Source organism: Eleutherodactylus coqui, chromosome 2 (assembly GCF_035609145.1).
Source record: "Eleutherodactylus coqui strain aEleCoq1 chromosome 2, aEleCoq1.hap1, whole genome shotgun sequence".
NCBI lineage: Eukaryota > Metazoa > Chordata > Amphibia > Anura > Eleutherodactylidae > Eleutherodactylus > Eleutherodactylus coqui.
The window spans coordinates 295,154,035-295,170,892 of NC_089838.1; the positions used below are offsets into that span (position 1 = coordinate 295,154,035).

The following is a 16,858-nucleotide window of genomic DNA, read 5'->3' on the forward strand; positions in this document are numbered from 1 at the left end:
GCGAGAAGATGGGACAATTATTCAGAATTGTTTAAATTCTCACGGAATTTGACCGCTAGTCGTCCCATGTAAATGCATGCAGCATGTGAAAGAATTGTTCAGTCGTTCAGTTTCTGCAATGCAGAAAACTGAAGGACGCGCCGTTCAAACAGACAACAGTTCAATGAATGCTGTTCACATTGAAGTGAATGGGGGCGGATGGGAGAGAGCGCTCCCTGGCCATTCTGCCTCCATGCAGGCAGCGTTTTCAGCGGTACTTGTCCCTGTGTTTACAGCACAGGAACGAGCATCACTGGGACACGCTGTTGGGTATCGTTTGCCCAATATCTCATCCCGTCTAAATTGGGCAGAACTCTGCCTGCGTAAGCACGAAGCACAAGCGCTAACTACCTTTGCAGTGATGTCAGTGCTCATGCAGTCGTTTACCCGACTGTCGTCTGTGCTGGGGCGCGACAGCGCATGTGCCCATGGAGATAGCTCTGAGTGTCTCCTCTGGCATGCCTGCCATAGGTTCTCCACCACTGTCCTGTAACATACACATATAAAGGTTTGCATTATGTCCTTCCCTTTCCCTACTCTGCTCTTGTAACCTATATAAAGGTTTCCATCATGTCCTCTCCTCTCTCCTCCTGTAACATATATAAGGGTTTCCATCATGTCATCCTCTCCTCTCCTCCTGTAACATATATAAAGGTTTCCATCATGTCCTTACTCTCCCTTCTTTCCTCTCGTAACATATATAAAGGTTTCCATCATATCCTCCTCTCCCTTTTCTCCTCCTGTAACATATATACAGGTTTCCATCATGTCCTCCCTCTCCCTTCTCTCTCCTCCTGTAACATATATAAAGGTTTCCATCATGTCCCCCTCTCCCTTCTCTCCTCCTGTAACATATATAAAGGTCTCCATCATGTCCTCCCCCTCTCCCTTCTCTCCTCTCGTAACATATATAAAGGTTTCCATCATGTCTCTCCTCTCCCCTCCTATAACATATATAAAGGTTTCCATCATGTCCCTTCTCTCCCCTCCTGTAACATATATAAAGGTTTCCATCATGTCCTCCCTCTCCCTTCTCTCCCCCTGTAACATATATAAAGGTTTCAATCATGTCCTCCTCTCCCTTCTCTCCTCCTGTAACATATTAAAGGTTTCAATCATGTCCTCCTCTCCCTTCTCTCCTCCTGTAACATATATAAGGTTTCAATCATGTCCTCCTCTCCCTTCTCTCCTCCTGTAACATATATAAGGTTTCCATCATGTCCCCCCTCATCCTTCTCTCCCCCTGTAACATATATAAAGGTTTCCATAATGTCCTTACTCTCCCTTCTTTCCTCTCGTAACATATATAAAGGTTTCAATCATATCCTCCTCTCCCTTCTCTCCTCCTGTAACATATATACAGGTTTCCATCATGTCCCTTCTCTCCCTTCTCTCCTGTAACATATATAAAGGTCTCCATCATGTCCTCCCTCTCCCTTCTCTCCTCCTGTAACATATATAAAGGTTTCAATCATATCCTCCTCTCCCTTCTCTCCTCCTGTAACATATATAAAGGTTTCAATCATATCCTCCTCTCCCTTCTCTCCTCCTGTAACATATATACAGGTTTCCATCATGTCCCCCTCTCCCTTCTCTCCTCCTGTAACATATATAAAGGTTTCCGTCATGTCCCCCTCTCCCTTCTCCCCTCCTGTAACATATAAAGGTTTCCATCATGTTCTCCCCCTCTCTCTTCTGTAAAATATATAAAGGTTTCCATCATGTCCCCCTCTCCCTTTTCCCCTCCTGTAACATATATAAAGGTTTCCATCATGTCCTCTCCCTTCTCTCCTCCTGTAACATATATAAAGGTTTCCATCATGTCCTCCTCTCCCTTCTCTCCTCCTGTAACATATATAAAGGTTTCCATCATGTCCTCCTCTCCCTTCTCTCCTCCTGTAACATATATAAAGGTTTCCATCATGTCCTCCTCTCCCTTCTCTCCTCCTGTAACATATATAAAGGTTTCCATCATGTCCTCCCTCTCCCTTCTCTCCTCCTGTAACATATATAAAGGTTTCCATCATGTCCTCCCTCTCCCTTCTCTCCTCCTGTAACATATATAAAGGTTTCCATCATGTCCTCCCTCTCCCTTCTCTCCTCCTGTAACATATAGAAAGGTTTCCATCATGTTCTCCCTCTCCCTTCTCTCCTCCTGTAACATATAGAAAGGTTTCCATCATGTCCTCCCTCTCCCTTCTCTCCTCCTGTAACATATAGAAAGGTTTCCATCATGTCCTCCCTCTCCCTTCTCTCCTCCTGTAACATATAGAAAGGTTTCCATCATGTCCTCCCTCTCCCTTCTCTCCTCCTGTAACATATAGAAAGGTTTCCATCATGTCCTCCCTCTCCCTTCTCTCCTCCTGTAACATATAGAAAGGTTTCCATCATGTCCTCCCTCTCCCTTCTCTCCTCCTGTAACATATAGAAAGGTTTCCATCATGTCCTCCCTCTCCCTTCTCTCCTCCTGTAACATATAGAAAGGTTTCCATCATGTCCTCCCTCTCCCTTCTCTCCTCCTGTAACATATAGAAAGGTTTCCATCATGTCCTCCCTCTCCCTTCTCTCCTCCTGTAACATATAGAAAGGTTTCCATCATGTCCTCCCTCTCCCTTCTCTCCTCCTGTAACATATAGAAAGGTTTCCATCATGTCCTCCCTCTCCCTTCTCTCCTCCTGTAACATATAGAAAGGTTTCCATCATGTCCTCCCTCTCCCTTCTCTCCTCCTGTAACATATAGAAAGGTTTCCATCATGTCCTCCCTCTCCCTTCTCTCCTCCTGTAACATATAGAAAGGTTTCCATCATGTCCTCCCTCTCCCTTCTCTCCTCCTGTAACATATAGAAAGGTTTCCATCATGTCCTCCCTCTCCCTTCTCTCCTCCTGTAACATATAGAAAGGTTTCCATCATGTCCTCCCTCTCCCTTCTCTCCTCCTGTAACATATAGAAAGGTTTCCATCATGTCCTCCCTCTCCCTTCTCTCCTCCTGTAACATATAGAAAGGTTTCCATCATGTCCTCCCTCTCCCTTCTCTCCTCCTGTAACATATAGAAAGGTTTCCATCATGTCCTCCCTCTCCCTTCTCTCCTCCTGTAACATATAGAAAGGTTTCCATCATGTCCTCCCTCTCCCTTCTCTCCTCCTGTAACATATAGAAAGGTTTCCATCATGTCCTCCCTCTCCCTTCTCTCCTCCTGTAACATATAGAAAGGTTTCCATCATGTCCTCCCTCTCCCTTCTCTCCTCCTGTAACATATAGAAAGGTTTCCATCATGTCCTCCCTCTCCCTTCTCTCCTCTCGTAACATATATAAAGGTCTCCATCATGTCATGCTGAAACTGAATGAAAAGCGAAAGAATTCTTGCTCACTATATCAGTCCGTATGCATTTATACTCAACGATTTATTAGCCCGTTTCTAAAGGGCCATTAGTCCAGTCAGAAGTTGTAAAGGTGCATCCAAGCTTTCTCCCAACTGGTAATAAAGGTGGGAGTGAATGTGGGCAATGAGCTTACCGATGAGCAATATATGGCAGAGATGGCCCTACGCGGCACAGAGAGCAACCACAAAGATTTGAGGGATGTTAGGGAGCGATATAGCCACAGCTGGTCCTAATACTTGACATATTACAGGTGTGTGTTTGGAGGTGCGAGCAGGCTCCGGAACGGGGGGCATAGGGCTTTGTGGAACCACTGTACGGTATCTGATGGGAGGTTAGCGGGATGGTGCAGGGTGTGCCTAAGAAGCTCGGGGCAATAGTTGGTCTTTTAATGATACTGTGACAGTATTTGCCGTCAGGCAAGTTGTTCACATTGTTGATGGTTACTTTGGCACGGCTTTATGGCAGTTGGGGTCGGAACTGCTTCACATTTATAGTAGTTCGCTGACCTTCCATAACAAAAAATGTAATTTAATTATTTTTAAAGTTTGTTTTTTTTTCTTTTTTTTTCTTTCTTTTTTTGGTCTTGCGCGGCAGGAAAAAAATGTTCCTAAATTAGATTTGCTTTGACTTCATCTCCGTAACACATTCCTTCAAATTCCTGATGGGATATGTCTGGCAGACATGGAGTTAAATAATTCAGAGCTGTATTCCCTTATTAATTCCAACCCCCCTCTATAGTCTGATAGGGAACAATACACACGTCCGTCTTCTATGGGAATGTTTCCCTCCCCTATAAAAGCCTGTCTGGGAAAGCAGGAGGAGGGGAGAGAGGGACTCAAATTTCTCATGGAGTACTGGATGGGTTTTTTTTATATATGGCTTTTTTTCCCCTTTTCTCCCCTTCTGGCATTTTAATGAGGACCTTGGGTATAGGGGGGAAAGAAAAGACCCTATTGAAAGGGATGTGGGAGAGAGGAGGAGACAAAAATCTTCAAGATGGAATAGGAGCTTTGCAGCAAGCTGCATCTACAAGATGAGGCAGCAAAGGTCGAGGGGAGAAAAAAAAAACTGTAAAAGCTAAATCCTATAGCTGAGACTAGTATAATCTTCTGAGGTAATGAATCTTGGAGGACAGCGGGAATAGGATGTGATAGGTTTATTCTCCTCCCTTTTGGCCCCTGCATGGACGACGGCGTTGGATTTGGAACTTTTTTTTTTTCTTCATAGAAACAAAAAGCCTCGAAGTGCAGAAAAGTTTTACATGGTTAATTCTGTAAAACAGAAACTTTTTGTATGGCTTAAATGGCTGCGCTGAAACCCGCAAAATCATATAAGCGAGACAGAAGCGGAGTTGCTTGAAACCACAGGGCTTCTTGTTGCATGGCGAGGGAGGGGGGAGCTGCGAAAGGGACTTTCATTTTTAGCATTGCGTTGTTTTTAGGTTTAGAACACCCCCCTCTTTCCTTTTTTATTCTGGAGGGTGGGGTGGGGGGGATCTAGTGTAGAATAGAAACTGAAACATAAATATAAATATTGAGCCTTTTGGAGGTTTTTTCTTTTTTTTCTTTTTTTCTCCTCTTCTTCCGTAATGCTCCAGCATCGTTACAACAGAAGACGAAGAAAGCTGCTAAAGGCCGTGGTCACACGCTGCAGAAATGATGCAGAATTTCTGCACAGATCTAGAGCAAAACCGCAGGGTAGGCCGGCCTCATACGAGCGCCGACGCAGTTGCGTGCACATGAGCGCTGCGTTTCTGCAGAATGAACAATGCTTTTTTTTTTTTTTTTTTTCTTTGCATGCACCGATTAAAGTGGCTAATTCGTTCCAGGTGTTTTCTTTTTCCCATTAAATTACGTAGTGTTTCATGCATCTCCTTACACATTGCGCACCCCACATTGACTTCTATGGGAACCTTTATTTTTCTGTGTATTTGCGCACCAGATGTTCTATTTTTTTTTTTTTGGCGTGACTAAAATGTGCGGTCAAAATAAAGAAATGTGAATGAATCCATAAAAATCAATGGGTTTTATTTCCAAAAAAGCCCGTGTGAAGCCGGCCTAAGGCCACTCTCGCACATGCCCGTTAACCGCGATTGCCGCGGCGGTAATCGTGGTACAATTCTGCCATTGCTTTTAACCTTCTCACCCATCGCAGTGATGGGATGCGTTAAAAAGTGCTGTGACATCCAGTCAAAAATGGTGGTAAAAATTGTGGCAAAGCGTCGCAGTCAAAATCGCTGCGTTTTGCCGACGCCATGTGTGAGAATGGCCTTAGATCACAAACGCTATCTTTTCTCCTTGGGGAGAACACCTAGGAGGTGAGTGAGGAGACTTATAAGGCCATTCGTGCACCTCTGGGTAATATGCAAATAAGGGAGAGGTTTTTTCGCTCTACATGTGAACTGGATTTGCTTTAATCCCCTTCACTTTAATAGTAAACGTTTCTGCTGTAGTTTTACCACAGTATTTCTGCAACGTGCAAATGAAACCCAAACTCCGTCTAATGGGTCTTTTTAACCATCTTTTTAGCCATCTTGGAGTTTCGCACCATAATCATAGAACCATGTAAAACGGTTGGCAGGTATATGGTGGGGAAAAAAATGTCTTGATTGTATCTAATCAGGTTGAAAACAAAAAAATATATATATATTTTTTGGCAATTTTTAAATAATTGGGGATTTCCCTGATTTCAGATGTTTTTGAAGAAAATAAAAAAAAATCCATATGACTCATCTCAGATACGTGTGTGTATGTCTAGGTCGATATAGATATATTTCATACTTCTCCCTTCCCTTGAACTTTTCTTCTTGGGATTTTTTTTTTCTTCTTTTTGGGCCATATTCGCCCTTTTCAGCTTGCACGAAGTTCACTTCCCTTTCTTTCCTGACACCACCCTTTTACTTTCCAACGTGTCTTGATGTTGTACGCATTCATCGTTATTACAGTTAGAGAAGAAGAATTGTGAAAAACGCTAAGGATGCATTTCATGAGGGTGTGTAATGTGATCCGGGAGAGGGGAGGGTGGGGGGAGAAAAAAAACTTCAGAGACTTGGAGAAGTTCAAGTGGTGAAGGTTACGCTGTGAATCTTGAGGGTGGAAATCTCAGTAGAAGACTTGGCTTGTAAATGTATAGGATAAAAAAAAATAGCACACATTTGATTACTTAAAGGGGCGCCGAGCCAAAAGCGGCTTATAGACAGCTTGTAATATATATGTATTAGGTAATAGTGAAACGTACGGATTCACCCCTCTGGATGTGTAGCAAAAGGCGCTGCTTCGTCTGTATGAAACAATGGCTGGAAAATGTAGCCTTAAAAATGGGACTTTTTACAGTAGGTTGACACGGGGCCGATAAGGACCCATTGATACGGACGTATTCCCCATCGTAGTGTGGTCTGTGTTTTTCGCAGGCCGCTCACGGACCCATTATAGCCTATGAGGCTATTCACGTCAGTGCGTTTTCATTGGTCTGTGCAAAAATAAAAAAAAAATTAAAAAAATCGCATGTTCTGGTCTGTATTACGTACGAGATAATAGGGCATGCAATATATACAGACGGCGGAGAGTTTTTTTTCTTTTTTTTTTTTTTTTTTTAATTCGCCACATAAATTGGCAAGTAAACAGTAGTTTCGCTTATAGGCCGGCTTCAGACAAGAGTATTTGCACTCACAATGCGCAGAGAATAGAACCTATTGATTTTTCAATGGGTTCATTCACATTTACGTATTTTCCCACTCGCATTTCGGTCTGCTGTAAAGTATCTAACTGCTGTTAAGTGTAACCCAGGAAAGATGGCTGCCTCCATAGTCATGTATAGAAAAATGAAAATGTGTGAAATAGTCCCTTTAGGCCATGTCTTCTATACACTTTTCTAAATGACTGATAACAGGGAACAATATTCTGTATGCAAATGTGTAGAGAATATTAATATGATGGACTTTGTCTGTGGACCGTTTAAAGTCATTGCTGTTGGACTGATCACCTGCTAAGAGCTGCTGTCACGGATGGCTGGATCCAAACAGGTTGGATCCTAATGCTTCATGGGATAAGTGGTGCCAGAGGTCTATCTAAGCTGCTCATCTCCCCAAGCTGTATTGACGTAATCTGCAGGTTCATGCTCCGTCAAGCCTGACACAGGGCCAATGGCAATATGCCTAGAAATTTTGCAAAAACTTTTTGGTTAATTTCTATTGCTGTTTGTGAAAGTTTTTTCAGTAGTCCAAAAAATTTTTTTAAAAAGTCAAAATGTCCAAGTGGCTACTTGGGCTCTTGAAATCTACATTATATTGTCTCCAGGCTGATGGCTTTGGTTACCTCTGGTAGTCCTATAGTAATGTGTTGTAGGTCATTATTTATTTATTTTTTTATTCCTTTTTTTTAAGCCTTTTGGTTGTCTATTGATTTCCCATATTATAATATGATTAGTGGGAGGTTAAACCGGCCTATCACTTGAGCTAGTGGTCCACTGAACCACTGCTGTTCCTCCCGACTCCAGTTTGAAATCCCAACATGCCCAATCCTCCTTAACCCATTATATCCGTTATTGGGTGGAGACTCGGTAGATTCCCATAAGATGGTCATCCCAACCAAATTGGTGTGGTCGGATGACTTTTAGTTAATAAGTATTGCCCTTTTTTAAGGTCTCCATATACTTCAGATATGTTATCTAAACGCTAGCTTGGCTAACAGATATTCCTACAGACTCTTCATATGCATCTTGGTCAAGTGTGCAGAGACCTTAACCAATTCAAGGAATGAGATGATTCCATGCTTGGCCATGAGGGCATAGTTGCCTTCTCTTAAATTGAGAGAAATGGTACACAATTATCTCCTCTTCTTGGAGAAGGTGGAGATCCTTAACCCTTGTTCTCTCAAATGCAAGATCTCAAGGTCTGAAAAGGGTAGGGATGTTTTGTATGGTCCCAAGTATTGCCGGCGGTGATTACCATCTTGATGGAATGCGTTGGCACTATATAAGCTATGGGAATACATGATGAACTCTTGCTGTTGTCTACAGGTAAAATGATTGCATATTTCGTTATTTTTTTAATGTAAAGGCTGGCTCTTTTAGTTTTATGTCCCTTAATTTGTTCTGTGTAGGTTTGGCCTGATTCTTTTGTGATAGGTTCATGTGAACAGTAGACTATCGGTTACATATGATGTCTTCAAAAAGTTAGACTGACTTCTTGTGGTGGATAACCTGGTCATTTATGGTAAAGGCACTGCTGTACTTGGCTTAATAGGGTCTCCTGTAGATTTTGGATCCACTACTAATAGGACTTGGGTGACTTTCTAATGTTTACCTGTAGACCTTGATTTGAGAACCTCCAGATACACAACCTAAAGTAAGGTGACAACTTCGAGTATCACTTTAACACTTCTCCAGAGCAACCTACATGTTGTAGTTCTGTAGCAGGAACGAGTCGTGGAGGAATAGTCTCTAAAGTATCAGATGCTGTAATTTTTGCCACATTGATTTTCCGAAGACAAATTTCCAAGATGTTTTCAATTTATTTTTGCATTAATATTAAATGGAATAGATTTGTGGCTCCCATACATTCAGCCCGTCTGCAGATGTTAGCAGTTTTTAGAATTTTAATTTCTCACAATTTAGGACTTACAAAATTGGGTTCAACAGGAGCAGATGCACTTTTTTTTTCTGCACATGTCCCTTAGAAAACCTAAATTTAAAAGATAAAGCTTCTAGCTATGACATGTCGGTAAATTTTTTTTTCTCTCTTCCTTGGTGTCACCAGTATTTAAATTTATATTTTTCTTTTTATCTGAAGTTATTCCTTTCTTCTCCAATGTTTAGCCTTCTCCAATTTCAATCTTTTCCTTGATGTTTGACTTTTTTTCATTGCCCACCCACCCGTTCTTTGCCTGCTCTTTCCTCCACCTGCACTCTTGCATTCCGTCCTTTATCCCCCGCCCGAGTCCTTTTGGCCCCTATGATCACTTGTGTCTTTGTATTCTCAAGTCAGCAGACTGGCTTTCAGATTCTTTTTGCCCTTTCTTCTGTTCTTAGTTTTGTAATGTTCCCTGTGTTTTTTTTTGTTTTTTGTTTTTTTTTTTTCTTTTTGTTTGTGTTTTTTTTTTTTTTATATTATTTTTTTAACTTTATATACTTTAACTATCCATATAAAGTATAACTTCTAATTTTACACCTTCAAACGGGAATACAGAACTCCAAAGGCCATAGTCTTGGGTTTGCCACCACGGACTTCTCATCGTGATGTCCTCGAGTCTACCCAGCCCAGGAAAAAGGACTTGCATATACACATATGTTTTGAGATATAAATATATATATATATATATATATATATATATATATTATATAATTTTAAGGAGTTGCCTGTTTTAGGATCCTCATGTATTACAAAGACCATCTTTCACTATGGAGGACCTGGCACACTGGTACATTACGTTGTCAGCCCATTGGTTTCTGTAATGCTTTATTTGTCCTGTGGGAGCGCTGTGATGATAATCAACACATGATGCTGGATTACCACACTGTTTATTGTGATTTGCTAAAGCTCTACATGGTGGAACACCCTGTGATCTACTCATGGTTGAGGCATTCTTGCACAAAGATATTGCAAAGTGGATAATCCCGTTTTTTAAAATATTTTTTCCTTAACCTTAAAGAGCTTGTATATAATCCTGAATGCATGAAAACCACTTTGGCAAGACGTTGTTGACATAACTATAGGTTAAGTTGTATTCACACATCGATGCACAGAACATGTTCACACCTATACCTGTTTTTATTTTGCTGCTTTTACACACCTTACTGTCAGTTTTTCTTACTAACTTCGTAAACTGTATATAATATGGAAATTCTTTTTTTTTTTTCTTTTAGGTATTTAACTAATATATTCCTTTTTTAAAAGAAAAAAAAAAAGTAAAACCATTAAAAATTTACATACAATGTTACAAACTTTTTGTGGGCAAGTTATTTACTTAGCTTCTGTGTCGTGTGGCACAAAGTTTTATTGTGTTGACGGTTTGTATTACCGGCGGGTTGTTATGCTATTAAGCAGGCGGTGGTGTTGGATATCTCGTGTAGTCAGATTTTTGTTTTGCTTGTGCTAGCGGCCAGTCCTAAAAGCACAACCCTACGTCAGAAAAACCCTATGGATAGAGTAACATCAGCCCGGTCTAATAGGTTCACAATAGGCTTGACGCAGCCTTTGTCTCGTCTCAGTAAGTAGGTATGTGTCTAGGATTTCAGGTTAACACAAACCACAAAATGAAACCCCACCCGTAATTTTGTATCCCCGTAAATAAGCCGAGGAGGTGTAACATTCCCACGGTTCCCCACCCGAAAACAAAACACAAAATGATTACTGTATTGTCCTATTAACCCTGTCTCAGCATGACTTAATGCAGTTTTATTAGTGTTGATAACTACTTGACTTGGATTGGTCATCGTTTATTCTAGAGGAGAAGCGGTTTCCACTCTATATTTTATGTTACGGGCTGCTGATTGGTGGTCATAATGTCATAAGAACTGGGGCGGGTTGGGGGATGTTCGAAGTCTACTTGATGAAACGGGTTTACAATGGCTGATATCTTTTTGGAAGTTGCTTTTTTAGTGGTGTTGGGCTCTGAAACAAGGACTAGAGAAAGTCCGTTTAGGATCTGTTTAGACAAATGAAGGGGCTCTTTGGAGGTTCTCATTTTATACCCTTCACTTTTGGATTTTTTTCTCAGACTAGTCACCTTTTAGAGATGAGCGAACCTACTCGTTTCGAGTAATTACTCGATCGAGCACCGCGATTTTCGAGTACTTCCGTACTCGGGTGAAAAGATTCAGGGGGCTGGGGGAGGCGTGGCGGAGCGGGGGGTAGCAGCTGGAAACAGGGGGGAGCCCTCTCTCCCCCCACTCACCCACGGCGCCCCCCGAATCTTTTCGCCCGAGTACGGAAGTACTCAAAAATCGCGGCGCTCGGGCGAAAAAGGGGCGTGGCCGAGTCCGCTCGCTCATCTCTAGTCACCTTCTGTAGATATTAAGACTGCCTGCCGCGTGGTACAGAGTGTTAAGCTTTCGCTCACGACCTGAAGGTAGTGAGTTCAATCCCTGCACAGTTCAGGTAGCTGGCTCAAGGTTGACTATATAAAATGAGTACTCAGCTTGTTGGGGGTAATAAAAAAAAAAAAATTACCCAAAAGCGCTGTGGAATAAGTTGGTGCTATGCAAATAGCAAGTCCCCTCCCCCTTCCCTTATGGACATTGGGCAGAAAGGGTCATACCTTTTTGTAGTTGCATGAACTTGTATTTGGCATTTAGTTAAGAAATACAAATATGGGAACTCCTTTTTTAAGACTCCATTTCTATGTCCCGGAAACTAGAATGGGAAAATTAAAAGTATTTTCCAACTTTCGATGAGAAGTTGTGTTTATGATCAACAAGAGGTTTCTCTATTTGTTAAAAAATACCATTCCTTGTGAATCTGCACCTTTTTTTAATCAAAATGTCATTTTTAGGACCGGAATTTGGTGCCGTTTAACTTCTTACTATATCCTTCTAGTGGTTGGAGCTCCGTTTCTCTGTTACAGGGCTCCCCGTATGGTGTAAATTATTGATGGCCTGTTCACATATCCTTCATAAATGCTCTGCAACTTTTTTTTTTTCTGGCAAAATGATGGAAACCGGACAGAACCCATTTTCTAGTCAATGGGTTCTGTTAGGCGCCGCCGGTTTTCGTCATTTGACGGATCAGACATGCTGTTTTGTTCTATGATGGTCTAAGAAGAATGGAAATTTCAAATGAAAATGTGTGAATGGGAATGATTTTGTTTCAAGGCTGACAGCTGAATGCTTCTTGTTGGGATACGATGGTCACCACATTAGTGTCTGTCTGACACAACCAATTTTAAGCATGTCCAATCGGTTTTAGTGACGATGACAGGCGGTATTGTCAATTAAGAATGATCACATTGGATCATTTAAATGCAGCGATCTTCAATATGTGCTTGTAAGACTAATATTTGTTTGGCCACAGATTTATGCAAGATTTAACAAAGGGTGCGGTTTTTAAAAAAAATTGAAATTATCCTCTTTTTTTTTTCCTGTTCATTTATATGTATATATTTTTAATTTTTTTTCCATATATTGATCCCAAAAAAAATAAATTCTAGTATACATGTTTATAGGAAATTTTTGAACGACTGTTTTTGTGTTTTTGTTTTTTTTTTCCATCCGGTTTCTGATAATCCTTTTTGAAGATTACTACTTTTTGTATTTCCAAAGTATAATGTTTTTCTATTTTTATCTGCAGGTTTCAAGTGTTTTGATTCCTCCAGACCGTGTGTCAACGGAGCTAAATGTACAATGTATTCTAACGGAGAAGCCTCATGCATGTAAGTAGTCATACCGGCGGTAGGTTGTCTTAGAAATGCAACCCTTTTATGACTTTATGTATCTATCTTCTTTTCTGTGGCCCACCGTCGGAGAGAGAGAGGCTGCTTTATGCCCCCTTCACACGAGCGTATGCGTATTTGCGGGATGAACAATATTTGGGGGTTTTTTTGCGTGCACATCAGCATATTTTACTGTACTTTTTGCGCCCGCATGGCATGTTCATTTGCCTCTTGGCAAACAGATGCCCAGTTTGAAATCGCTAATAAGTTTTTAATCTTTTTTTTTTTTTCCTGCGCAATTATGCAGTGTTCCATGTATCTCTTAGTGTATTGTGCATGTGACTTTTATAGGGACTTTGGGTGCGTAAATGTGCAGGAAAATGAGCATGCAGCAATTTTTTATATATTTTTTTTTTCTTGCGCAAAACCGAAATCCGCACCTTTGGACAAACCCATTGACATCAATGGGTCCTAGTCTCTCCGTATTGCATGTGAAGGGGGTATTAGACGGGCCTCCTCTTACTGTGCTTTTTCACCTTGTTCTATGAATGCGCCATCAAGTTTTCCCCAGTCCAAATAAGTTTGATGTCATTTAATGAGTTTTTAAGATTTGGGCGTGTTTATACAAATTCAGCGATTACTTCTGCTCCTAGACCATCAGAGTGTCTTCGGCTCTGAGCAGCGCGCCGCTCTCCATTTAATGGGTTTTATTTAATATTCCATAAGTCCCGCCCCAGACCAACATCTTTTATCCATCATTTATGCCAGAAACTGGTGTAAATTCTAGCAGAAATCTCTGCCATCTCCTAGCTGGTGCGGCTCTGCGTCGGCCCACAGAGGAGCCCAGATATGGTGAGGATGGTGTTGGGATTTACTGTAACCTGAAGGTACGATGCAGGGGTTAAATCTCCTGTGATTGCAGGACGGTGACTTACGACTGGTGCTCCCTGTTTTAAGAGTTGTCTCACGAAAAAGAAGTAATTCTGCCATTCACAGCATGGAGGATAACTGATTGGTGGGGGTCCGACCACTAGAAACCACACTGATAATGAGAATGGGGGTCCTGACTGTCCCCAAACGAATGAAATGGTGGTCATGCATGCGTCTCAGCGGGACTGCCAGACATTACCGAGTGCTTGAACTCTGGCCGTCCCATTGAAATGAATGGAGCTACAGTATGTACATGCAAGGCCTCTGCTCCATTCACTTGTGGATCCCCGGGACCCCTGTTCTGGTGATTGGCGGGGTTCCAGTAATCGGACCTCCACTGAGTAAAGTAAAAGCTCCCTAATAAATGGGGTGGGTTTTTTGGCAGTATGTATGCCGGCCACTTGCACCATAATTTACACCACTTTTTGGCAGGAATTGTAAATCTGGCTACGGGAGGCCACACCCCCTTCGACCAAGTCCTGCCTACTTTATGGAAAAGTGGCAAGCGCAGTGTAAAAATGTAAAACGGGAAATCTCCATGCATTTTTTTTTCCCTTTACACCATAAAATTGGTCCAAATTCTTTGGTAAATCTACCCCCCCCCCCCCCCCATGTGTTGCTATGTACGAAGATAACAGTATATTTCTTATTTCTATGTGTGTATATATGGTGCTTAGCAACAGATTGGGAGGTGGTTGGATGTATGTTGTGTATATGATGTGTACCTGTGTGTGAGGATGATGGCGGTATATTCTATGTACATGAAGTATAACCGTATTAGAGGAGTCATACAGGATATATGATGTGTATTAATTGCTGTGTGATGGTAGCGGTATATTGCATGTAAATGTATAGCCGTGAAAAAGGAGGTTGGTGGAGTCATACTACGTATACAATGTGTAGCGCTGTGTGAGGGGTGTGTGTGTGTATAGATGTGATGTATAAGAAGAACTTGGTGGAGGTATGTTGTCTATATGATGTGGGAATATGATAGTTCTGTATTGTGCGTACATGATGTATAGCCGTATTAGAGTAGGTTGGTGGAAGTATATTGCGTGTATATGATGTGTACCTGTGTGTGAGCATGATGGCGGTATATTATGTGTACATGAAGTATAACGGTGTTAGAGGAGGTTGGTGGAGGTATTCTTCATACACTATGTGCACCTGTATGTGAGGAGGATGGCGGTATATTGTGTGTGTATAAAGTATAGCAGTGTAAGAGGAGGTTGGTGGAGTCATACTATGTATATGATGTGTAGCGCTGTGTGAGGATGATGGCAGTATAGTGTGTGTGTGTGTGTGTGTGTGTGTGTGTGTGTGTGTGTATAATGTATAGCAATAAAGAGGTGGTTTGTCAAGGTATACTGAGTATATGTGTAGTTATGTGTGAGGATGATGGCGGTATATTGTGTGCGCATAATGTATAGCCGTATAAGAGGAGGTTGGTGGAGGTATATTGCGTATATGATGTGTGCATATGTTGGCGTTATATTAAGTGTACATGATGTATAGCAGTGTAAGAGGAGGCTGGTGGAGGTATACTGCGCATATAAGGTGTACCTGTATGTGAGGATTATGGCGGTATATTATGTGTACATTAAGTATAACCAGGTTGGTGGAGGTACAATGCGTACGCTATGTGTATCTGTATGTGAGGAGGATGGCAGTATATATTGTGTGTATGTAATGTATAGCAGTGTAAGACCACATTGGTGGAGGTATCCAGCATACACTATGTGTACTTGTATGTGAGGATGATGGCGGTATATTATGTGTACACAAAGTAGAACGGTGTTAGAGGAGGTTGGTGGGGGTACAACGCGTACGCTACGTGTACCTGTATGTGAGGATGATGGCGGTATATATTGTATGTACATGAAGTATAACCGTGTTAGAGGAGGTATACTACGTACGCTATGTGTACCTGTATGTGAGGATGATGGCGGTATATTATGTGTACATGAAGTATAACCGTGGTGGAGGTATACTGCATACACTATGTGTACCTGTATGTGAGGATGATGGCGATATATATTGTATGTACATGAAGTATAACCGTGTTAAAGGAGGTATACTACATACGCTATGTATACCTGTATGTGAAGATGATGGCGGTATCTATTGTGTGTACATGATGTATACCAGTGTTAGAGTAGTTTAAAGGTAAACTACGTACGCTGTGTGTAGCTGTGAGGATGATGGCGGTATATTATGTGTACATGATGTATAGCAGTGTTAGAGGAGTTTGGTGGAGGTATACTACGTACGCTATGTGTACCTGTGTGTGAGCATGATGGCGGTATATTATGTGTACATGAAGTATAACCATGTTAGAGGAGGTCGGTGGAGGTATACTGCATACAGTATGTGTACCTGTATGTGAGGAGAATGGCGTTAGTGAGTAAGGGGTGGCTGGCACAGATGCCGTTTATTTACTGTGTGTGATGGGTCTCGCTCGCACACCGCAGGGCAAACCTCTGCAGGAGGAGTAGAACAGGTTGTATTCTCAGGGTGTGTGCATGCGGGGAGGAAAGTTAAGTACCAGGGAGTGCCTGACAGGTGCACCGAACAAAGGCTGAAAGGAGCAGCATAGCTCCTGCGAAGGTGCATTGTATACAGCTGTGTGAAACCACAGGAGCTGACGCTCTAACACCTGCAGCATGCAGGGGTCCGGGCTGCTCCCTTCTGTTTCCCTATTGGATTCCTACACCCGTACAGCAGGGTCTTGCAGTGGGACGTTCGTGTAAAGTAAAACTATGGTGTCTGTAAACCCAAACTAAAAATGGCAGCCGCGCTCGGTGGAGGAGGGGGGGGGGGGGGGCGCTTTACACGCTACAGCCAGTGTCATGTATCTGTACAATAGTGAGGACTAGCACAATGTGCCTTGTATTCAGCCACGACCTGACAATAGGACTCCACCTCTGTAACACAAGCTGCATTAAGCAATGTCTGGCATGTGCTCCTCACCATTTATTTCCTTCAGTGAATCACCCTTTGGCCTCCCAGGTTAACCTTTTCTGGAATCAATAGGTATGTTGTTGTCTTACACTGTTTGCTAGTCTGGAATTTCTGGACTACTAGACATTCAAATCTATCTCAGATCTTGCTTGTATTCAGCATTTTTTTAGGCCGTTCTGTA

At 41.9% G+C, this 16,858-nt stretch overlaps 1 protein-coding gene across 1 annotated transcript in view; it reads left to right on the forward strand.

Annotated features, from left to right (window-relative positions):
- LOC136612728 (neurogenic locus notch homolog protein 3-like) overlaps positions 1-16,858 on the forward strand; it is a 79,614-nt gene that overhangs the window by 22,060 nt on the left and 40,696 nt on the right. The window contains exon 2 of the mRNA XM_066593346.1: positions 12,705-12,786. Coding sequence (XP_066449443.1) covers positions 12,705-12,786 — 82 coding nt within the window. The remainder of the gene's footprint in view (positions 1-12,704; positions 12,787-16,858) is intronic.